General features: G+C 56.3%; 1 protein-coding gene across 1 annotated transcript in view; it reads right to left on the bottom strand.

Moving 5' to 3' along the window:
* Positions 1-4,166: 4,166 nt before the first annotated feature.
* Positions 4,167-23,217, bottom strand: part of NTN3 (netrin 3) — a 33,193-nt gene continuing 14,142 nt past the window's right edge. The window contains exons 4-8 of the mRNA XM_048321287.1: positions 20,407-20,595; positions 13,938-14,087; positions 12,962-13,015; positions 6,014-6,088; positions 4,167-5,753 (exon numbers count right to left, since the gene is read on the bottom strand). Of these exons, the coding sequence (XP_048177244.1) occupies positions 5,425-5,753; positions 6,014-6,088; positions 12,962-13,015; positions 13,938-14,087; positions 20,407-20,595 (797 nt within the window). The 3' untranslated portion in view covers positions 4,167-5,424. The remainder of the gene's footprint in view (positions 5,754-6,013; positions 6,089-12,961; positions 13,016-13,937; positions 14,088-20,406; positions 20,596-23,217) is intronic.

Here is a 23,217-nt window from a genome sequence, read left to right as displayed (position 1 = left end):
CTCTGAAAAAGCCAACCCAGGTGAGCAGTGAAGCCTGTGAGTAGGCACAAGGTTGCTGAGCCCAAGCTATGCTGGTACCAGCATGGCTCTGATGGGGCAGCAGCAGCACCCTTGGGCAGGATGTTCTCCTTGTGCCATGACTCCTGCGCTGCTGGCAAACCTCCTGGCACCACCCCACCACAATGCCTCGGAGCCAGCTCGGTGCATGTGCACGTCCGGGACTGCGGCAGGATCCCCCCATCCCCAGCGCGCTGGCGGGGACCACTCTTCCCTTTGGCCTCATCCTCTCCATTGCTGCTGAGGTGGGAAAAACCCGGCAGGAGGGAGCTGACGGGTTTCTCCAGATGGTGCCCTGCTGACCCCAGCTGTTCCCCGTCTTCGGCTCTTCCTTAGGAAAACACGGCGCGGGCCAGCCCATCGATTAATGGTCTCCTCATGTTCCCCCCGCACAGCCGACGTGGGAAGCTGTCTCCCTGCTCCCCAGGCCCTGCTGAACTGAGCCCCCCGCCTCCCTATGCCCCCAGACCCCACACGGGTGCTGCACATCCCGTGCACACGGGGAGCATGTGTTAAAGCAGTGAATTGAGCCCTTGTAAAGATGAACGAGGAGATAGATAGGTTGGATGAAGGACTGCATGAGCAAACGAACGAATGACTCGGTGATTAACTCTGATAAAGTGAGTGCCCCCAAGGCTGGTGAAAATACACTCGGCATATTGAAGGGCAGCAATTTCTCACTGCTTTGCAAGAGGGGCTTGGAGCAACTAAAACCCCCAAACACTTGCTTGACATGGTCATGAGTGGGAAAAGTGCATCCTGCCCTGGCCCTGCAGCCCCTCTGGAAGGAGCCTGAGTGGGTGAAAGAGCTCTGGCTGGGGTGGGGAGGACAGGAGGAGGGCTGGGAATTGCAGAGGCTGTGCTTTGCTTAGGAAGCAAAATTTAGGATGTTAACGAGAGTTGTGAGGGTTGTAAAGTGCCAAGTAAAACACCATGCTTGGGTAAGGAGTGATGGACCGAGTGCTGCAGTACCAAGGGCACAGGACAGAGGATGTGGCACCGGTTGGATGGACAGGATGTGGTTGGTTGGACAAGTCACCACACCTGAGGAGTGGCAGCAGGCCACAGTTGGGCAGTACCACGTCCACAGGTGGCAAAGTACGACTTTTCCATGTTATTAACCACAGTGGCCTGGACAGTATGGGCTGGCAGAGCCACCACCACTGCTCTCTGACAGCTGAAGCCACTACTACGATCCACTTGGATCTGCATGGCAGCTTGGACAGAAGCTGCTCTGTGTACCAGAGAGCATCAGGAGAACAATGAGAGCAAGACCAGGTCAGACCATGACAAGGGCCACTCTAAGTAGGTCTTGCCCCTTCCTAGAGGTGCAGCTCCTCACCAGGAAGAACATTCCCAGAGCCCAGCACTGAGCTGTGCCCTGTTGGCCAAGCAACACGCCCTTTGCTTGATCCTATTGCAACTAAGGAAGGTGTTTGCCTGTGTGATGCAGTCAATTTTTATTTATGTGGACTTTGGTTACCAAGAGCAAAACGATGGAAAATACTCGACACACACATCCATCTGTCTGTCCACTCAGGCTGGGGTTCAGCTGTCCAGGCTCCTGTGATCTCTTGTGAGTGGAGCTGGCTGGATGACACAGAAAAAGAGCATTGAGTTTTCCGTAGTATTCTCACATTTTCTGTCTTTCCTTGGCCAAATTCCAGGTTTTCATGAAAAACGTCCACTGGCGTTTTGAAATGAGAAAAATTTCAACCAGCTGCAAAATTCAGTCCCAAAGCAGGGGGGAAATTGCAAACTTGGCCTCTATTTCCGCTGCCTTTGTGTCTCAAATACTTTGCCCCAGCTGAATACTGGGAAAAGACCTGTTAAATAAAAAAACACGGATGGAAATGTGCGTGGTGGTTTTGGCCCTTCCCGCGTGGGCCGGCATCCGCCGCCTGCAGCAGCCAGTCCCAGCACGGTGCTTCTCGGCACGCTGAGCTCGGCCAGCTGCTGCACAGGGCGGGGGATCCATGCTCGAGGAACCGAGAGTGCACCAGAGCACACCAAAGGCTTTTCAGATGTTTTGCTGAATTAATACTTTTTTCCTTGAAGAGCTATTTTGGAAAACATATGGCTTTGTAGAGCCAAGGAGAGTTTGCACTGCAGTATCTCTCTCTTGCCCTTGCAAAGCCTGCAGCGGTTGGCTGCAGCCACCAGGACTGTGTGACGCACCCTGCTGCCACCTGAGCCCCCTGCCCTGTGTCACCCACGGGCTCTGGCAGCTCCTAGCGATGTAAAGCATTCCCCACCACCAAAGGGGTGGCCAGGGCTGGGTGGGTGCTGGTGGATGTGGAGCTGCCCCTGGATTTGCAGCTCTCCACCAAACAATGCCTGTGCTCCAAGCCCTGCCCGGTCTATAGGGCAGGACAAGTGGCACCTCTGAGCAACTCCATGGTGCCTCCTTTGCTGCCCTTGGGGCCCTGGCACCAGCTCAGGGTGACCCAGCTACAGCGTCCCAGGTACAGCTGAACCCATGTGCAGTCTCCAGCTCCCGGCTGGCCACGCCAGGCAGAGGGAGAGGAATAAGAAAGGTGAATTCTTGTTTTGGACATGGAGGTGACATAAGCAATGGAAGTCAGGAAATGTCCTTCATGGATCAGACTCAGTGAAGGTGCAGAATGGCTTCCTCTGGTCCTTCAGCCAGGATTTTAGGACATTCTCCAGCCAAATGGAGAGAGGGAGAGAGCTCCTCTCCTTGGCACAGACTATGGGGTATGTGGTGGTTCTGCTCCGGCGTCTCTGATCTGCCCTAGCAGACACTGAGATGCCAGCTGGGAGCCCTCCTTCCTCAGCAGTCCCAGATGGCAGAGGTGAAAGAAGAGGGAAGAGCTGTCTGGGAGGATAAACGGAGAACTTCAATCACCAAGTTCCTCAAAGAGTTTTAGGTGCCCCACCTCAGTGGAGGAGAAATCAGGTGCCAAAGAAAACCCTGGAGTTCCCTGCCCAAGAAGGCTGTGCCCAGGGACTTTGGGGAACACAGACACATTGTGCCTCTCCTGAAGGCTGTCCTTGCTTGGAGAAGCCATGTGCTGCTGAAGCCCTGCCCTGAGAAGTATCCATGCCCATGGAACAGTGGTGCTGCCCTGCTCTTTCCTGGGCTGTGGCTGCAGAGAAGAGGGGTCAGAGAACCTCCACACCCCATGGGGTGATGCTGAGCAGTGTCTGGGACAGAAGGGATGTTCCTGATGAAAGTCCTGTCCTTGCACACCCAAAGGGTGTTCCACCACTGAATTCTGTGTGAGAACTCCTGCATTTGTCCAGAGCAGCTGTGGCTGCCCCATCCTTGGAAGTGTCCAAGGCCAGATTGGACACGGCTTGGAACCATTTGGGATAGTGGAAGGTGTCCCTGCCCATGGCAGGGGTTGGAAGAAGGTGATCTTTGAGGTTCCTTCCAACCCAAACCATGCTGTGATTCTGTGACTGTTGGGTGCAAGGGGTTGCAGTGAGCCTGGGCCAAGGGCAAGTCTGGTGAAAGTAGCTGTGGCAGGAAGAGGAGAACCAGGTGGCCCAACTACATCAAGAGCCATCTCATGGCAGAGGCCAATAGTCTATGACAATCCAAGAGGAGCCAGGGATGGGAGGATCCCCTCGGCTCAGACAGAGGAGGGAAGAGGGTCTGTGTCTGGATGGTGGGTAATATCAGCTCATCGAAGCCCAAGTGGTCCCACATACCCATTACCCCTCAGCTTCTGGACTCCCCCCACCTCTGCCCATGCCCCGTGTAGGCACCCAAGTACCCATGGGACCTGAACAATGGCACTGCAGGCCCTCCACAGCTCTGCAACATCACTTCCAGCATCTCCAGCAGCTTCACCAATGCACCTGCATGTCCACACAGACATCCCCAGGGCCTGGAGCCTCACTCCCCAAATTCCCTTGTCCTGAAACCCAACAGTGCTCCACCAGTCTCTTCAGCTGGAAGCTCCAACACCACCCTGGGGTGCTGAAGTTCAGAAGCACCACCATCAAATGGGGAGTCCACACAAGCTGCCGTGGGCTGAAAAGGGTAAAGCTTCATCCTAACGGACTGGAAGACTGATGTAGGCTACAACCCCTCACTGAGCCATTCAATAAGCAAGGCAAGGTTTGTAGGGAAAGGAATATCTGTTGTCAGAGCACCTATTATTTCTATTCATATTTATTAAGCCAAGACCGCTACAATCTCAATGTGGGAAGATACTGGTGTCTGTTTAACCAGAGACTAATACACGGTGAAGAAGATATAAAAGACTAGAGGTGGATCAATGAAAGCTCTTCTCTCTTCCTGTCACCTCTGCCTTGTGCATCTCCTCGGACAACCTTGGCCACAGCAATTCTTCCCAGGAGAGCACACAGTCTGGCCTGCTCTGAAAGGTGCACACCATGGCAGATGGTCACTCGGTGTCATCTCAACAGAAACAGGTGGAATTATGTCAACTGGTACAAGGAACACAGGCACAGAGACCTGGGTGGATGGCTGATGATACACGATGGCTCCAGTCAGCCTGTCCAGTCTAGCCCAGGTTCAAATGGAGCAGGTGGACATGGGAGGGGAAAATGGTGTGTCCAGATGTTTCTCACTGGGTTGTCTGGACTAGGCACCAGGACAGTGACAACCAGGGGTTGCCAAGTCTGTCCCTTTCTCCCTGGTGGACACAGTTCTGCCTGGTAGTGGCCACCAGCACACTGCCAGGGCCTGGCTCCTCCCTATGGCACCGCAGCCTTGCACGGGTCCTGCCCCAGCCACAGTGCTGGCCCCTGTGAGCCCAAGGTCACCAGGGAATCAGGCCTTGTAAAAGTTCATTTGTCCTTCCTGGTGGAGCTCCTGGGGCTGGACGCTCTGCAGCACTGGACAGTTTCCACTCATCGGAATGAGGGACGGAAGACTCTGACCTCTTGTTCCTCCTGGGCAAGGAGAAAGGCAGAGAGAGGTCTGGCAGCAGCACATTTTCAGAGTGAGGAAGGATCATACCCTGGATGCTGGAGAAGTGAGAGCTGTCAACTGAGATGTCAACACTGGGCAGAAGACAACTGTATTGAAGGGAATGTAAAAGCCTTGAAAATGAGCTCCAGCATGCCCGGAGCAGGACACCAATCCCCTTCAAGCTCCTTCCGGCAACAGGCACCCACAGGACCTCGCTTCACTTTGCTCCTCATTAAAGGTTTGTCAGTACTGTATTATTTTTAATACACACTTAGAGAAAAGGACCGACACGCACACCCACCCATGCACACGCACACATCGGGAAACCATGGCCAAAATATACACTATAGACAAAGAGTCCGTTCACACTATATATATGTACAGAGTCTGTGGGCGCAGTCTGGCAGCGCCCAGCTGGGCTGGGGCTGGGCATGGGGGGCACGGTGGCTGCAAACCCCTCAGGGCTTCACGCACTTGCCCTTCTTCTCCCGCCGCTGCAGTTTCCGAAGGCGGCGTGTCCAGGCATCCCGCCACTGGATGACCAGGCTGTTCTTGTCAGCCATCAGTCCAGGCCGGTCAGTGGAGTTTTCGCTGATCCCCATGACCAAGTACTTCTTGCTGATCTGGATCTTGGGGCACTTGCAGGACAGGTCTTTCAGGTGGATCCACAAAAAGTTGTCACCACGCTTGACCCGCTCGTCACGGCACTTGTAGACAGAGAGGATGTTGATGGTGAACTTGGCCCAGTTGGCCACCGTCTCCATTTCTAGGATGTTCACCTGGACCACTGAGGGAAAAAAGGGGGAGGCATAGTGATGGGGATGCTTTGCCTTGCTCCCCAAAGGAAGGCTGGTGACAGGACCTACCCTTCCCCAGCAGCCCTACCTGCCTCATCCATTGCAGCTTTGGGAGGGCTGATCTGGGAACCCCTCTCCATACGGAGTGTTCCCCACCCTCTGGATGCCTTCATCCGGCTCACCCACAGCCAGCCCTCACCTGCCTCTGGGACAAAGCCCAGGGTGGCCCAGGGAGGTTGGAGGTCCTTACCATAGTCCTTCTTGCAGTACTTCTTCATGTTAATCTTGTAGTTGCCCTTGGCTGGTTTGCAGTAGGAGTCACAGTCTGCGGCAGAAGAACAGTGGGTTGAGCACTGAGGGGCTTGAGGCATGTGGGGACTCATCCCACCCCAGGGGAAGAGGGAGTGGGGTGGAGGGGACAGCAGCAAGACCCAGCCTGGCAGAAGGTGGTGGGTACTTGGCTCCTCCTGAGCCAGGGCCTGGGCCCTGCTGGGCATGGGGGTCTGTTGAGTCCAGCTGCTCCCCTGGCACCTCACAGGGGCTGGGGGCTCAAAGACCAGCATGAAAGCCCGATACCACATCAGCTGAGAAGAGGAACCAAGTGGCCTTGGGTGCCCTGAGCAGACTCTGTCACTTGTCCTGTGGGATAAGTCAGCACGGGGCTGGTGGAGGAAGCCTGGGGACTCCTGCCAGACACAGAAAGGGAAGGATGGGAGGAATGCAGCTGAGGTGACAGTGGCTTCCATGGAGGGCCAGCAGGGGCCATGGCCAAGGAGAGTCAATAGATCAGCTGGGTGATGTGGGAAAAGAGGATTTGTCAGCAATCCCACAATCAGCCCCACAGGGGGCAGATCGAAAGGCAGGTCTGACACCAGACCAAGGGGGTCATGATCCTCAGAGCGATTCAGCTCTCAGGGGCCAGAGTGGTGGGAAGCACTCTCAGGGGCAGCCCCTCCAGGGACCTGTGCCTCGTAGGCTCCCATGAGTGAGGAAGGGGACTCAGGCTGTGGGAAGGAGGCAGGTGACGGAAGTGGCTCTGTTTCACCATGCCACTCCTGCTGCCCAGGCACCCCCTGCTCAGGCTGCTCCAGAGGTGTTGGGGAGGCCACCAGGCTGTCCTCCACTACCCTGCTGTCCCCCAAGGCTCCTGTCCTCCAGGAAGTTTTTTCTGTGCATTTCTAAAGCCCCCAGATTTGCATCTCAAGCAGAGGGAGGGCAGGGAATGCCTCTTTCCTTCTCCCCAAAGCCTTTGATCCCAACAATTGCCCGAAGCAGCCCTGTTCTCCTCCTTTCTTTCCCCTGCCATCTTTCTTTGAACATCTCAATTTGTCTCTTTCCAAGTGGCATGTTTTTTCTGAGCCCATCTTTCTTCTTTTCTCTGCCTTTCGCAGGTTCTCCCTCTGGCTTGGCCCCGCATCCCAGGACAGAGCCAGCAGCCTCTAAAGTTGTCTTTGTTTGCGGGTTGCCACAGTGATCACTGGGGATGGAGGCGAAGCTCTGGGGGAAGACTGGGAATAACAGAACCCTGTGCCAAGGGGAGGAGGAGAAATGAGGAAAGAAAGAAGCCCAGGAGCACAAACTCACCCTGGGCTCTGCTGTTCTCCTCTCTGCCCAGCTCCTTTTTATCTGGGACTTCATGCCACCTGTTCCAAATTTGTCAGTGACAGAAGCAGTGCAGCGCGAAGCTAATTCTTGGCAGAGGGGGGTGAGCTCTGATTTGCAGTTCAGCCCCCACCATGCTGCCACACTGCCCCTCTGCCTGGGCTGGCAGAGCTGCCTTGGCCCTGCTGCCTCCCCTGAGACAGTGGTGGTGGCTACACAGGGGGCTCAGGGCCTCTCCGTATGGGGGTGGCTGCTGAGCGTGCTGGAGTGTTTGGTGGTGGCACTGAAGGTGCCCTCACCCACTGCATCCCCGGGCTGTGCTACAGCCTCAGCCTGGCTCCTGCTGCACCCCCGGGCTGTGCTACAGCCTCAGCCTGGCTCCTGCTGCATCCCCAGGATGTGCTACAGCCTCAGCCTGGCTCCTGCTGCATCCCCAGGATGTGCTACAGCCTCAGCCTGGCTCCTGCTGCATCCCTGGTATGTGGATCCCGCTCTATCCTCTGGGATACACTACAGCCCCATCCCAGACCCCCCTGCATCCCCCGAGACCGGCCACAAGCCCATCCCAACACACTGCTCTGTCCTTTCCTGCTCCGTGAAAGGGACTCTACAGACAGCCTCCCACCTTATTTTGGGGAGTGCCCATCAGGACAGGAGACCTTTTCCTCCCCAGGCAAAGGGGCGCAGAAACCTTCCTGCCACAGGCCCACCCATGGACACTGGGTGCCGTGGGGGAGAAGGGTGGCATGGCCTGGGTGTTCGGCTGGAGAGTGGCCCGGCAGGGTGATGGGTGGTGGAGTGAGGGGTTGTGGGGTGATGGAGTGATGGAGTGTGGGGTGATGTGTGGTGGGAGCAGGCTGCAGGGCAGCCTCAGCCAACCTGCCACCCCCTTCCCTCAGCAATGGGGATGAAAGAAAAGCAGGAGGAAATGCAGTAACTGCCCTGGGCTCCTGCTCATGATTAACAACAAAACAATGTGATTTAAAGGAGCCAGAAAATGGCGTTGGGAATTAACAATTTAGGATTAGTCTGGGGATTTTTTTAACCACAGCTTTGTGCTGAGGAACATTCCTCAAATGTAAAATCAATTCCTGCTCCAGTTATCTAAGAAACTTGGGAAGGAAAAAAAAGTCCAGATAAATGGAAGTGTTTCCTTTCCTTGGCCCTGGGCACATGGCCTCCATCACTGGTGTGGGGCAGACACGGGTGCTGTGGCTGGAAAGTGGCCAGGTATGTCAGGGCAGATGGATCCTCCCTGCACCTCCCCAGACTGCCTCTCTCTGGGCATCCTGTCCTGTTCCTGCAGGGTTTTGCCATAGCAGGGTCTCAGCCCCCCAGTCCTGATCACAGCACAGCTACAGACCGTGGTTCCATCCTCCCGAGCGCGCTGGGATGCTGTGTGCCTGATGGGGGCTCTTCCCATAGACAGGGCCCAGAGAGCCCACGGCGTGACACATTCCACGGTGGAGAGAAGATCCACCTGCAGCCGCCCTTGTGCTGTGTCCCTGCAGCTGGACGGGGCAGCCAAGCCCCACAGAAGGGCTGGGGGTCAGCAGAGACCTGACACAGCCCATGGCCTGAAAGTGCACCCACAAACCCTGAAATGCTGCTGCACCCCTGGGATATGCTACAGCCCCATCCCTGACACTGACACTTGTCTGGGACAAGCTACAGAGCAATCTCTGAGACTGAGACATCACTGGGATGTGCTACAGCCCCATCCTTGACACTGCTGCATCCCTGGGGTTCACTACAGCCCCGTCCCAGGCACAAATACATCTCTGGGACACGCTACAGCCCCAGCTCTAACAGTGCTGCATCCCTGGGAGATGCTACAGGTACAGAGTGGGAGGAGGAGCTGATAACCAGAGCCACCGGCCTCGTGCGGGCATTCCCCATCCCTCCGGGCACGGCGTGCCTGAGAGGTGGCAGGTTTGCACATCTGGTTTACTTCTCCTCTCCTTGAAAAGAAATGAATATTTTGTTTTAAGAGAGATGTAACTTAATTAGGTGCTATGGCTGCAAATCTTTTACTGCTTACTTTGGATTCCTTTAAAGCCCTGTTTTGCACTCCACGAGTTTTGTTAATTCTGCTAATGGGGAACGTGGATTTTATTTTTTTCCACTAAGTGGAAAATATTTTAAGATAATAGTAATAAAAATTATGAGAAGTGGGCCCAAGACATTTCATCACCAAGCTAGTCAGTTGCTCGGGCACAGACATCAAAGCTGGACCTCAAAGGCTTTGGAAGATTGGAAAGGCAGGAGAAAGCTGGGAAAAGCGATGCAGAAGATGGCAATGACAGTGAAAAGCCTGGAAACACCCAGGGACTGAACTCCTGCATGGAGGAGGATGGGGAGAGGGCGGGAAGCCCAGCACCTGAGCATGGCAGCCCTGAACAATGTCCCCCTGTTCCTGCAGCCAGCACCTGCTGCCAGAGGCAGGGTGGGAGGTGGGGAAATGGGGAGAGAAGGGGCTTGGAGGCTGCCGGAGGTGCTGAGGGCCCCTTGGGGACTGCCCTGCTCAGGGGTAGCTGGGGGCTCTGGGGCAGAGGGATGTAGGCAGAGGGGCATCAGGGAGCAGGCAGGGAGCGGGAAGGAAGGATCAGTGTAGGCAGCCCTGCGTGCAGCACGAGCACAGCAGGTGCAGGGCACCGTGGCAGTGCCAGCCAGGGCAGCATCACCCCCCACCTCTGATCCCCCCAGCCAAGGGAGCAGCAGGACCCCCACCGGGTCCCCTGATCCTGCAGTGGCACAGACTCCGGGCAGAGGCAGCTACTTTGCCTTAAAGATATTTGAGCTAGAAGCCAGAAATCTTAAGCCAACAAACCCACAGATAAACTGCAGGCAGTTTGAGGCAGACCCGCTCCACTAAAACAGAGCAAACAACCCAGCTCTCCGCCAGTGCTGTTTATTTTTGTGCAGCTGAACAGCTCAGACATCACTGTGAGACTGTTCCTATTTATAAAGCACAGGAGGGGAGTCACCTTGATTAACTCCGCTCCATGCGGCGCTCTCTGTTGGCAATAAAACTGGCCAAATCCCCCATTTTTTTCCTTTTCCCAAAGCCTGATGTTCCAGCTCCCTCCTCACAGCTGGCAGGGCAGGCAGGGCAGGCAGGAGCAGAGGTGGTGGTGGTGGTGTGCCCTGTCCCACGCAGCGCCCCCAGCAGCGGTGCCATCACTTCAGCTCAGCACCTTCCCACTCTGAGTTTCATCTTGCCCCCTCTGCCACAGTGAGGAGGGAAACCTCTGCCAGACCCAGGCAGGGCTGCTCCTCACTGTCCTGAAAACACCTCCTGTTTTCCAGGGCCTCTGTGGGGCAGGGCTGTGAGGGCTCAGCAGTGCACATAGGTGCTGGCTGGGGTGCTGGGCAGAGCTCCCAGGCTCTGCACTACTCCGTGGGGTCCACGTGTGCTAAGCCAGCACTGCTCTGCAAGGAGCTGCTGGTTCCTCCTGTGCATCTTCCCTCTCCACCTCCCTCCACACACTTTACTCCTGCCAGAGGAACACAGAATCATTAAGGTTGGAAAAGGCCTCCGAGATCATCAAGTCCAACCTTGAACCAAATACCACGGTGCCCACTAAACCACATTGCAAAGAGCCACATCTACTCGCTTTTTGAACACTTTCAGGGATGGTGACTCCACCACTGCCCTGGGCAGCCTGGTTCACTGCCTGACAACCCTTTCAGGGAAGAAATTTTTCCTGATGTCCAGCCTGAACCTCCCCTGGCACATCTTGAGGCCATTTCCTCTTGTTCCATGCCTTGTTCCCTGGGAGCAGAACCCGATCCCCCCAGCTGCCCCCTCCTGTCAGGGACTTGTAGAGAGAAGAGGTTCCCCCTGAGCCTCCTTTTCTCCAACCTGAGCCCCCCCAGCTCCTTCAGCTTCTCATCAGAATTGTGCTCCAGACCCTTCCCCAGCTCCTTTCCCTTCTCTAGACATGCTCCAGCCCCTCAGCATCTGCCTCATTGTGAGGGGCCAAAGATTCCATCCCTTCAACACACCTTGTCCCTGGCCCTCCCCTGCAGCCACTGACCTCATGCATGGGGCTGCAGCGGCCGTGCTGGAAGGTGTTCCCAGAAGGCTGGAGAGCACATCCCAGGCACACACTAGCCTGGGAAGAGGCTGTTGGCATTTTCCACTGCCAAGCCAAGGTGGCCACAGTAAGGGGAGCTGGGGAGATGGAGACAAGCAGAGCACTGGCTCTATAAGAAGCGTGTAGGCTTCCTTGGGGAAGCTGCTCATTAAATATGGGAGTGGGGAGCCGGAGGTGCCCCTGCCGTGTTCACAGGAGCATGTGCCATGGGATGGAGTGGAGGATTGCTTGGGATGTCTATTCCACCACAGTGGAATGCAGAGGAAGACCAGGGTCTTGGGGACAGCAGGAAGAGGGGTGGCCCAAGGCGGGAAGGGGCTGCTTCTTTCCTGGCTTCTCCCCCTTCACCTGGCTTGGAATCCCTACAGACGGATAAACCTGGGATGGTGGGAACAGCCACACTGCAGTGCTGCGGGGACTGTGGAAGGAAGAGGAGGGGAGGGAGGAAAGCCCTGCTACAGCCCTCTTTACCCTGCATGGGAGGGCTGAGCATGGTGGCACTGGATCCAGGGGCTGGCACAGCACTGCTTGGTACTGTTGGGATGCGCCGTGACACGGTGGGAGCTCACGGCACGTGGGTGGTCCCTGGCCAGGCTGGAAGAAGGACCCGAATCCATCAGTGCAGGGAGCATCCATGCACCCACCCAGCAGTGCCCAGCCCCAGCCAAGCCTCTGCAGGAGCACAAGCGAACCTCAGCTTGTACTGAGATGCCAACCTTCCCACTCCAGTCTGGGAAACCAGGGCAGCTCTTGAGGAGCTCTGAGGACCATTGCAGCAATGCCTCCCTTGCCTGTGCAAGGCCTGCAGTCTGTCAATGGAGCTGTCACCTCTCAGCAGGTGACCACAGCAGTGACACTGGTCCTTCCGTGGTCCAATCACCCAAGATCCCATCACCCTGCAGAGCCAGGACAAGCAGCTCATACCCAGACCCTTCACTCCTGCAGGCCTGGATGAGCACCATGTCACCCATGTCCCAGGGGAGACCTGGCAGCCTGTGCCCCAGCACAGGGGCCCTGGAGCCTGCCTGAGAGCTGCCAGACCCCCACTGCCCCAGCACCTCCCAGAGAGCTGTGGCCTTGCAGAGGCAAAGGACACCGAGGAGAAACCTCTTGCACTGGCGCTGATAAAAGGAGGTTGAACAAAGCCGGCTCCCAAGCACCCACTGGTGCCATATGCCACAACCCCTGCCATAACCTGCCAAGGGATGGCGAGGCCCCAGTGGGCTGCATCCCTGCACTCCTCCTTGGAGGGCATGGAGAAAGCCTTTCCCAAAAACGTCCATCAATCTTAGTCAGTTCCTTTCCAGAAATACACAGGATTTTAAACCTCAGTCACACCTTTCACCAAAATTTTTCACCATTAATTTTTTGCCAAATGGTTTGGTAGAGCTCAGCCCTCCCCTGTGCTGTAGCAGGGAGAGGGGAGGTGGGATTGGCCCCCAGGTCTCTGGGCAGGGCTGGGGCCATGGACTCAGGAAGGGACATGGAGCACTTACCTGCGGGTGCCTCTGTGCTGGTGACCAGGGAGGTGGGGTTGATGGCAGGAATCTCTGGAAAAGAAAGGGAGAGGTATCTCAAGGATGAGACCCCCAGCTCTGGGGGTGACAGGTGGGCAAGAGCCCTCTGCAAATGGGCCACAAGGGGATTTTGTTGGTCACAAATGAAAGATGATGGGACAAATCTGATGTGACCATTGCAGACCATTGAATAGACATGGAGATGCACAAAGTGAGTTCAGTGAATTGGGCCAGGCTGCAATTCTGCAACCCCTGAGAGCCCTGAGGATGTGTGCTCCAGGGATGGATGCTCAGCTCATCTGAACTCAGTTTGGACATCAGATGGGAGCTTGGCTGATCTCAGCATGCTTCAGGCTGCCCAGCACAGCGATAAATGTGGGAAAAGATAACACTTTCTCAGGACTCTTGGCAGCAAAACCTGGGGGAATTTCTTTCCTAAACCAAAATTTGGGGAAGAACAGAGAGAGAGGAGCCAGCTCCACCAGTCACCCGCACTGCCACTGCTCCAGCAGCCCAGCAAACGCTGCAGGGTGGGAAGTTGTTCCTCTGCCACTTGGGTCAAATTCAAACCCACTGTGACAATAAACAGAGTTTTATGCTGACCACAGCCTCTGGCCTTGCCCCAGAAGTGACTGTGCTCGGGCCTCAGCTGTTTGAGGAGGGCACATGCTGTACCAAGGATGGGAGCCAGCAGAGCTGTTTCAGCCAGCCAGAAGCACTGACCCAAGGGGGCATCCGGAGCCTCCTGCACTGGGGCAGGTGAAGCCCAGGTCAGCCCAGGAAGTGATGAGAGAGCCCTGCTTGGCCACTTCCTGGAGAACATCCATAAGGACAGGCACCATCTTCTCTGAGCCTCCCACCCGCCACAAACCATCCAAGGTGAGTGGGGGACCATGGGGCATCCCCCAATGCCTGTGGGGGTTCCTGAGTGCAGGGCGAGGTGTGGGGCACTCACTGATGCAGGGGGCCACTGGCGAGCGGCTCTGCTGGTAGCCCTTGGCACAGCGGTTGCAGGTGAGGCCGGTCACACCGTCCTTGCACGGGCACTGCCCCGTGGTCTGGTTGCAGGTCTTGCCGGCCGCGCCAACTGGGTGGCAGTCACAAGCTGGGTGGGAGAGAGAGGAATGGTTATGGGAGAGGGGAGGCACAATGCAAACCCCAGACTGGGCCCAAGGTGCAGTCCCAGAGAGGTGAAGAGGAGGGGGCCCTTCCAGAGCACCACTGGAAAGCAGCTGCTGGGGCTGGCACAGCACAGACTCAGCTGGACCCAAGGGTCTGGACCAACCATGGCCTCACATGTGCTGTGAGCAGCACAGGCAGGAGGGCAAGTGGACAAAGGGGTTGGCCAGGGTATGGCCTTGCTGACAGGGATGCTCAGGATGAGCACATGGAGCCTCTGCAATTCCCACAGGTGCCTGCAGCCACCAGCTCTCATTTAAGACCTTCCCCCACCTCAACTCCAGGGAGATGTTCCTGTCACAGCAGTAAAAACCATCTTCTCCAGCTGCTCCCCTGCCTCCAAGCTTTTCAGCCCATGGAGCTGAACCAACACGGGGTTTTGACACAAACATTTACCTTGTCTCAGTTTTAGAATGAAGTAGGTTTTCTCAATGTTTCCCAAGCTCATGAGTCTTGATGCCCCTCCTGACTCCTGGAGACCGTGGGCAAAGGACGACCCCACAGCTTTCTACCACAGTCTCTCTAAGGACAAGCCACACCTGAGGTGGGTGAAAGTTGTCTTTGCTCTGAGCAGAACGCTCCACCACGTCACACGGGGTGATGGACCCGCTGAGGGTTATCTGCATGGAGGGATGCGGGAAGGAGATGCTTGTTCAGGAGAGGACCTTCCCATCTGCTTGCCTGGAGCTGGGCTGGCTATGAGCTGGAGGAGGTTATCTTGGCCTCCATCAGTGTAGGAGTTGAACGTGATTTCAAAGCAAAACAAAAACATCTCCCCCACCCGCCCCCGCAGCCCCCTGATGTTACTGTTTCCCTAATTTTCACCAGATGGGACTGGTGGGAGCACCATGGCACTCGAGCCCCCTCCTGCACAGCCAGAAACCAGAGCGAGCAGCCTCTAATGGGGACCAGATGCTCCATCCTTATCAGATCTTGGCTAGGACTGGAAGCGGACGTCTTTCTGACAGGGATATTTCGGGGGCTCAGCTGTGATAACAAATGGCAGCGAGCAAGGGAGGCTTGGCATGATGCAGGGCTGTTGGAAACGTGGGGGCTTTCTTGGGCCCCAGCGGTCTGTTCCTGGTGTAAAGTTTATGGACGGACATAAATCTGAGCCCAGTCAGGACCCAGTTCATCTAAGCTGATCTCTCTCCATGTGGTGGAAGGCAGATTTTGGTGACTCTGTATGTTTCACCCAGATCAGTAATTAAGGCAGCTTTTCTCATCTTAAGTGCACAACCGATCAGTGTCATTGGGGTATGAGCTTGGTCTCTGCCAGACCAATCTCTGCCCACTTGCCCTGCTCCAGTGGGATTTCCCACAGTCCCACAAAAATGCACTGTTCCCATGGGAAGAGCATGCCAGGCAAGAGTGCTTACCCTGCTGGCTCCCCATGGCCCATCCCGCTGCTGTGGCATCTCTGTCCTTCCTCACCCTGACACAGCCTGTCCTGTGGAGGGGGCTGCCTCAGGGAGCCCATCCCAGTCCCGGGCAGGCAGGGCCGGGGCATGGTGCGGCTCTGCACCGCTGCCCACACACCGAGCCCTGCTGCTCCCAGCCTCCGGCTGCCAGGATCTGGCCCACGGAGCTTGAATGGTGGATTAAGTCACTAGCTTGGAGCTTAACTCATCAAGCCGTGCTTGCCAGAAAGCATGTCTTGCACCTCATATTGAGGGTATTTTTGCATCCTGAGGCTTAGCTGCTACTGCTTCACCAGTTTTCATTGGAGAAAGCTCACGGTTTACAGCTTTGTTTAAATTACCGGGATTAATGCACAGCCATCCTTTATTTGACTTTTCAATTACCACCATTGAATTAATCCTGGAGGTTGCTCTGCCTTTTCCATCCCTCCAGCTTTTCCGTCTGGCAGGGCCCAGCAGTGACGCCGGCAGCGGGAGGGAAGCACTCCCCGCTCTCTGGCCAAGGGCTCTGCTCTGGTAGACACAGGCCTGGGCAACCTGCAGCCGGAATTTTTGTGCCTATTTCAAAGATGCTGCATCCCAGCAGAGGCAAACCATGGTTGAAGGGTTATTTAGTAACATGCCGGGGTTTGTTTAAATAAGATGCAGTGGTTCCTGGCCTCTGGGTTAGTGATTTGCCTCCTGAATAGGAACTGAGCATCTGCAGCCTGGGCTAGTGGAAGGTGTCCCTGAGCATGGCAGAGGACTGGAACCAGATGATCCTCAAGGTCCCTTCCAAACCAAACCAATCTGTGATTCTATGAACATCTGCCTTCATTGCAATGCTCAGCCTCTGCCCTGGGCCAGCACTGTGGTAGGTGAAAAAGCCTTTGTTCAAAGCCACAGCACACTGTTCCCATGGCCTGCTCCATGCCTGCTTTAAACATCCACTGTCAGTATCCCTTCCCTTCCCTTCCCTTCCCTTCCCTTCCCTTCCCTTCCCTTCCCTTCCCTTCCCTTCCCTTCCCTTCCCTTCCCTTCCCGAGCTGCAGGTATAGGGCCCATCTTTGGAAAAATCAAGTCCAAACTCTCTTGTCACATCTCTGTGTATTTATATGCCTCTCTGGCAGCACCAGCTCTCCGTTGCCAGCACCTGGGACCTTGCTCCTCCTCTAAGGAGCTCCCAATCCCTACAGATCCACCCCTAGATAAGGGAGGGGTGGAAATCCTTTCTGCTTTACTGAAGGAGGGGCAGCCAAAGAAGCAGAAGCATCAGGGATTTTATCATAAACTCTGTTCCCTGAGGGAGAGACAGGAACTGGCTCCCCAGACCCAGGGTACCACTTTCACTGCCAGATCCTCCTCAGCATATGCACCGTGGCAGGGGTCGGCCCTGTGCACATGTTCATCTGGCTCGGCTGAGCTTTGCAGCACTTCCAAACCACGGGCAGACCCTGCCAGCCCTCCGGAAGCAGCAGCCCCCGCCCGGGCTGGCAGAGCCCTGCCCGTGGTTGGCACAGGGACAGAGGTTTGTCTGCGAGGGGGGACCTGTCCCGCTCCTCTGCAGCCCAGGCATCGCTGGCTGCCCTTTCTCCTGTGCTGCAGCAGCTGCGCTCACCCCATCCCATCAACTCCTGGGCATCCTGGGATGCTCTGCCCGCCCTGTCCCCTCCAGAGGAGCCACCTTGGATCAGAGATACTTTCCATCACCGTAATGCTTCACAATTATTGCCCTGTGAGGGTGGTGGAGCAAGGCTTGCACTGACAAATGGCAGGCACAGGCAGATGGGAGCAGCCAGGGCCCCTCTGCTTCCTCCATCCCCAGCCCTGCAAGCAGAGGGATTTGAGCCACAGCCAGGTACGAAACACTGCACCTGCAGCATCCCTGCTCCCACAAACCCGTGCTATATTCAGTAATCCTCCCTGGTCCCAGAAAAATCTAGCCTGCTTTATTAGGTTTTGGCATTTTTTCTGTTATTGCTCTTTGGTAAGTGCTCTCTTTCCCATCTGGAGCAGAAACTGAGCCCCTCAATGCCCAGGGAAGTGGTACTGGGGGCCCTGGGGAGGTGAATGCCTGCAGGGGCATCTGCTTTGCTTGAGATTGTATCAGTTTTGGAGCAGAAGTAGAAGGAGCTGGTGATAGAATTACAGAATATCCCAAGCTGGAAGGGACCCAATATGATCACTGAATCCAGCTCCTGGCCCTGCACAGACACCCCAACAACCCCACCCTGGGCATCCCTGGCAGCGCTGTCCAAACGCTCCTGGAGCTCTGGCAGCCTCGGGGCCGTGCCCATTCCCTGGGGAGCCTGGGCAGTGCCCAGCAGCCTCTGGGGGAAGGACCTTCTCCTGATCCAGCCTAAATCTCCCTAATCCAAAGAAATGTAGAAACCATTGCTTGGGGAGTGCTGGGAGGTGAGGTGCTGCCTGCAGGAGATGAAGGGTGAGGTGGAGGCAGCACAGCCACCCCGCTGCCTCTTGAGTCTTGGGGGAGAGCCTGCAAACCCTCAGCACCTGACAGAATCCTCACGGAAAAGGGAATTTTGATGCAGCTGCCCCAGTCTGGTGGTGCTGCAGCAGGAGCTGGGGGCTGCTGCCATCCTTCTCTGGCCTCAGTCAGAGCCAGGACCCCTCCTGAGAATGGGAAACAACCTAGGATGCTGTGCCAGACATCATCAGGGTGCATGCCTTGTCCTGCCTCCTCCTCTTCCTCTCTCCCAGGGTCTCCCTGTGTCACCCCGAGGATGCTGGCACCTGGCACAGCTTGGGACCTGGCTGCCACCTGACACAATCTTCATCAAAGGGAAAACCTGGCTGCTGCCAGGGGCTGTGGCATGGCTTGGCTAAGGCCGTGGGGTGGAAACAGCTGGGAACACGGGCTGTGAGGGGGATGAGTCAAGTCAGCTGCTTGGGTTGTTGAAAATGATTAGCTTGGTTTGCTAACGAGCTGGCTGCAGGTAGGGCTCCTCCTGCCAGTGCCCGCTCAGTCCCGCTCCCGCTGTGACACTGCGCAAACGTGGGAAGTTTCTCCCTGCACCCCGTCCCCTCAAACATTCCAGGGGGGACAGGGATGAGGAGAGGCCACTGGCACTGCACAGGCAATTTATTATATTATTTATTATATCCCAACATGAATGAGCCAGACCTCCAACAGCACTAATGCACCTGACAGGGGAACCCCACAAGTCAAATCCTTCAATTCAGGTCCATGGCCACAACTTTAATGGTCCCAAAGCAGCTCCAGTAGTTGCTGTAGGCCCTACATAAATGCACGAGCATCATGTTCTTGCAGCAGTGAAGGTGCCCAGTGCCCACACAGCTGCAAAATGCATTGGAGAGAGATCTGAGAGGGACACTGTGCTCCCTTCCAGCAGGGACTCACAATCAAAGACAGAAAAACAGGGATCAGGGATGAGTTCTCAGCCTCTAAACAGCCATGGCTGACTTCCTGCCCATTTGATGTTCCAGTCTGGACTTGACCAGACCGTGGGGACAGGCAAGATGCTTTTTTATCTCAAATTCTTTGGTGAAAACATTGTTTTGAAAAGGCTCCACAGACAGGCTGATCAGGGAGAGGGAAGAGGAACCAGACAGGCTTGGCCAGGAGTTAGAGGAGGGAGAGGAGAGGTAGAGGTCCCATGACGTTTGGCACAGGCTAGGGACCTTGAGAGGTCAAGTTGCAGTTTGATGGCTTGGAGCCAGCGTGGCTCCTGGCCAGCTCAAGGCTAGTTACCAGGAGCCACAGTGTTCAGCATCTCCCCAAAAACAGGTCCCAAGAGCCACCCCATAGCTGAAAACCACAATGTGGGGTCCTGGCGCAGAGCCCACCTGGGATATGTGACTTCCACCAGCATCCCCAGCCCTCCAGAGCAGGGAACCCATGCTCCAAGCATGTCTATATCCCAGACATCACCCACATCAGAGACAGATTTCCAGCACATCTAGTCACGTCTGCTTCAGCACCTCCCCAGCATCTCTCCAAACACTGACCAATGGAGGTGGTAACTGCAACACATCAGAACCCTCCCAGGCTCCTGGCAATCTGCTCTCTCCCTTCCTGTCATCCTGCTCCACCTTGAGTTGATGCTGGGCTCAAAGCGCTATCCCTCCCTGGTGCCCTTGGGATGGTAGAGGTGGGGTATGCCCAGCCCCTGGCCTGGAGGGATCTCTGCTGAGATAAGAGATTTCGCAATCGCCCAGCAGGACTCCCTGGAAAGGCAACCACTTCTTTGGTCACAGCGAGAAAAGACAGACCCACAATCCTTTAGGAGACCCTGTGCAGATCCTTTGTAACCCATTGGTCCTCACCCATCCCAGATCCTCTGTAACCCATTGGTCCTCACCCATCCCCTGTATCCCAATAAAAGCAAGCCCTCTGCCCCTGTGCAGGAGAGTTCTCGTCCCTGGCTTTCCCCTTCGCCGGAGGGGACCAACAATAAAGCTCCTTCCGTGCAGAACCAGCCACACGAGCCTCTCGTCTCTCTCTCTGGTCTGGCTTGGCCTGGAGGCTGCCCTGCAGAGCTGAGCTGGAATCACGAGCTGATATCACTAAAGAGCTGACAGACTCTGCAAGGGCCCTCCTGCCAGCAGCTGAGGGAAGACACCGGGCCTCGGGAAGGCGATTTCTTTCGGGACCATCTCCCCGGACCGGTCATCTCTTCCTGGGCCAGAGCCACTGACCCCACACCAGCTGTAATAGGTAGAGGTGCTCAGGGTGGTGGAGGCTGGAGCTGACCTGCAGCTGCCAGATTGAGCAGAAGGACACCCCAAGGATGGGAAGGGACAGCAAGGGGACCGAGAGAGATTCTCTCACCCCTCTGCTCCCACGGAGACCCCGCAGCTTACCTTTGCAGGCCTTGCGGTCAGTGATGGCCTTGCTGAGGTCGCGGTAGAAGCCCTCCTTGCAGTAGTGGCAGTGCCTGCCCGCCGTGTTGTGCCGGCAGTTGAGGCAGACGCCGCCGCTCTTGCGCCCCGACAGCTTGTACAGCTCCATGTTGAAGCGGCAGCGCCGCGCGTGCAGGTTGCAGTTGCAGGCTGCGAGGGAAGGGGAGAGGATGAGGGCTGAAGGTGAAACCCAGGACCCTCTGTGTGGGCTGGAGCTGCCCTGGTGTCCCCCACAGCGGTGGGGGGCTGTGCTGGGATTGGGATGGACACAGCACAGCACGGCTCGTCCCAACGTGCCATCCAGATGTGCAGCATCCGCCACCCCGTGGGGCTGGTGCCACAATGTCAGGGCAGAGGAGAAGGGGCACATGCAGGAACTGGCACCACTCAGCTGAAGGGAAGCAAGAGTGGGACGGAGGGGCTGCAGCTGGGGGGTTGGCAGTGCCAGCTGGGCACTTGCAGCCCCACGGTTCCCCTGCCCCTTCCTGGGCAGCTGGCTCTGGTGACAGAGCCCACCCAGCCTTCCAGCAGGACCACCCACCTCATGCCAGGGTGTGTGACAGCCCTCCCTGCAACCGAGCCCCCAGCTCTTTATATTTACGGCTCTATCTTGTGTGCATGAGCCACACACACGGAGAGACCCCCGAGCAGCCCCTGTGTGCTCACACCCTGCGTGTGCACACACAAGCACATGTGCGCTCTGACACGTGCACATGTGTGCCCACAGACGTGCACCAAAGTACCCCCAGAGCCGTACGTGTGCCCAGAGGCAGGCACACACACAGATGTGCACAGAAACATCTGCACACCCTTACATGTGCACGCACAAATTAGCCCCAGGAAGCACAGAGCCCTCCTGGCCGATTCCACGTGTGCGAGATAAAAAGGCAAAGCCCTGCCCATTCCCGCTTAACACACTTGCAAAAAGATAATGGGAACAAGATTTCCTTCGGCAAAACGTGGCGCCCCGTTCCCCCAGCCCCGGCCCCCTCCCCGTGCTGGTAAATTGAGGTTGGGTGAGAGCTTTTCCAGGCGTACTGTGAAATTCATTAACGTGTCAGCCCAGATTTAACTGCCTGGGCCTGGCTTGGCGGCCGTGTGAAGTTGCCTCCCCGCAGCCAGCAGCGCCAGTGGGAGCTTCACCCCGCACAGATCAAACGCTCCCTCGGCTGCCCCGGCGCTCCGGCCACGGACACGCTGTGGGGAGAAAGTCAGAGCAAACCCCAACCGTAAAAAAGAGTTTTTTGGAGGCTTGAGTTGAGCGGGAGGTTAGTGCCAGCACACTCCAACCTCAGCTGCCCCCAGAGCTCCCCCGAGTTATGGGATTAGTGAGAAATCACATGGCAGGCATCAAAATAACACCCGGTGTGGCCGTAGGTACCTACAGGGGCTGGTGCCTTTTGAGTTATTTACTTTTTCCCTGGTGCCAGTGGAAAATAGGGATTTTTAAGGCAAATTCTGTGTTGCAGTGTGTGGAGGGAACGCAGCAAATACTGCCCAAGGCCCCAGGTAGCACAGGATGCTGCTGGACCGGGGGTGCTGACATTCCAACAGGCTTTGCCAGGGCTGGAAGAGACATGGTGAAGTATCCTCACACTCAGGGTGCTCTTGCACTCTCCAGGTAACGGGACAGGGACAAGACAAGGTGGTTTTTGCTACAGAACTGTGGCAAACGAGCAATTTTTGGGAGGAGAGGGGCCTTGTTATCCCCTTGCAGCAGTGAAAGGCAAGTGGGGTCATCCCAAAAGGCAGTTTTGTGTCCCTCTTGGAACACCCCCAGCATCCTCTGGGGAAGGAGGGGGGCTGGCAGCCCAGATGGGAGGTGATGGGCAGTGGAGGAGAACAGCTGGGTAAATGATTCGCTGCCCTCGGCGCAGGTCTCTCTCTGCATCCAGTTTAATTGGTGAGAGAGTAACTGGCGGGGCCTTTTCCGGGCATCATTGACCCTGGCACGTCCTGATCAGCCCCAGGGCCACCTTTCCCTGGGAACACACTGCAGACCCTCTGATCCTCCCAGGAGCTGCGTTTGGGGAAGAAACCTCCCCTGGCAGCCCAGCATGGTCCCCTCTCCTTCAGGCAGTGGTGCTGCCTGCTCTGGGCCGGCTGTCGGGAAACTGCCAAGCCGGGGTTCTGGAGCCTACAGGGGCACCTGGCCGGGCTTGGCCACGCTGGGTTGGGTGGCTGTCCCTACTCAGGGACAGGGTCACACCAGCACGTCTGACACTCCCCTCACCCCCCGGCGCAGCCATCCAGAGCTAATCGGGGCAGACAGGTCCCCCTCTTACCCAGCTAAATACTCTCACTGTTCCTCAGTACTGAGGCAGTTGTAAGCTCTGTCTGTCTCCTGTTAATCACTAATTAAAGGCTTGAATGTTCCCTGCTGTTTGGGGTATTAATAAGAATTTAATTGCACAGTTTGGGGCTAATTACCTGGTAGCTCGCTTCCGCCCTTGTACAGTATGCCCAATTAAACAATCATATGATCAATTAAACAATCACAAGATCTAATAATTTGCAATAATAGACTAATTAAACGTTGACACCTTGCAATGGAGCAACCTTTTGTCTCCCTTTTGATGGTGTTTGAACCCCTTCCCAGGCCCTGGCCACCCCAAGACCTCTCCTCCTCCAGGCTTGCTGCAGATGTAGGAGCCTGGAATGACGGCACGAGGGGCTTTGGGAGAGAGACCCTGGCACGGGACCGGCAGCGCCATGCACCGAGGCACACGTGGGGCAGGCAGGGGAGCCCGCAGGGCAGGAGAGAGGCTCACC

This window comes from Corvus hawaiiensis, chromosome 16, assembly GCF_020740725.1.
Source record: "Corvus hawaiiensis isolate bCorHaw1 chromosome 16, bCorHaw1.pri.cur, whole genome shotgun sequence".
Taxonomy (NCBI): Eukaryota; Metazoa; Chordata; class Aves; order Passeriformes; family Corvidae; genus Corvus; species Corvus hawaiiensis.
Note: the sequence above shows the minus strand (reverse complement) of the source record. Positions and strands in the feature narration are given on the sequence as shown.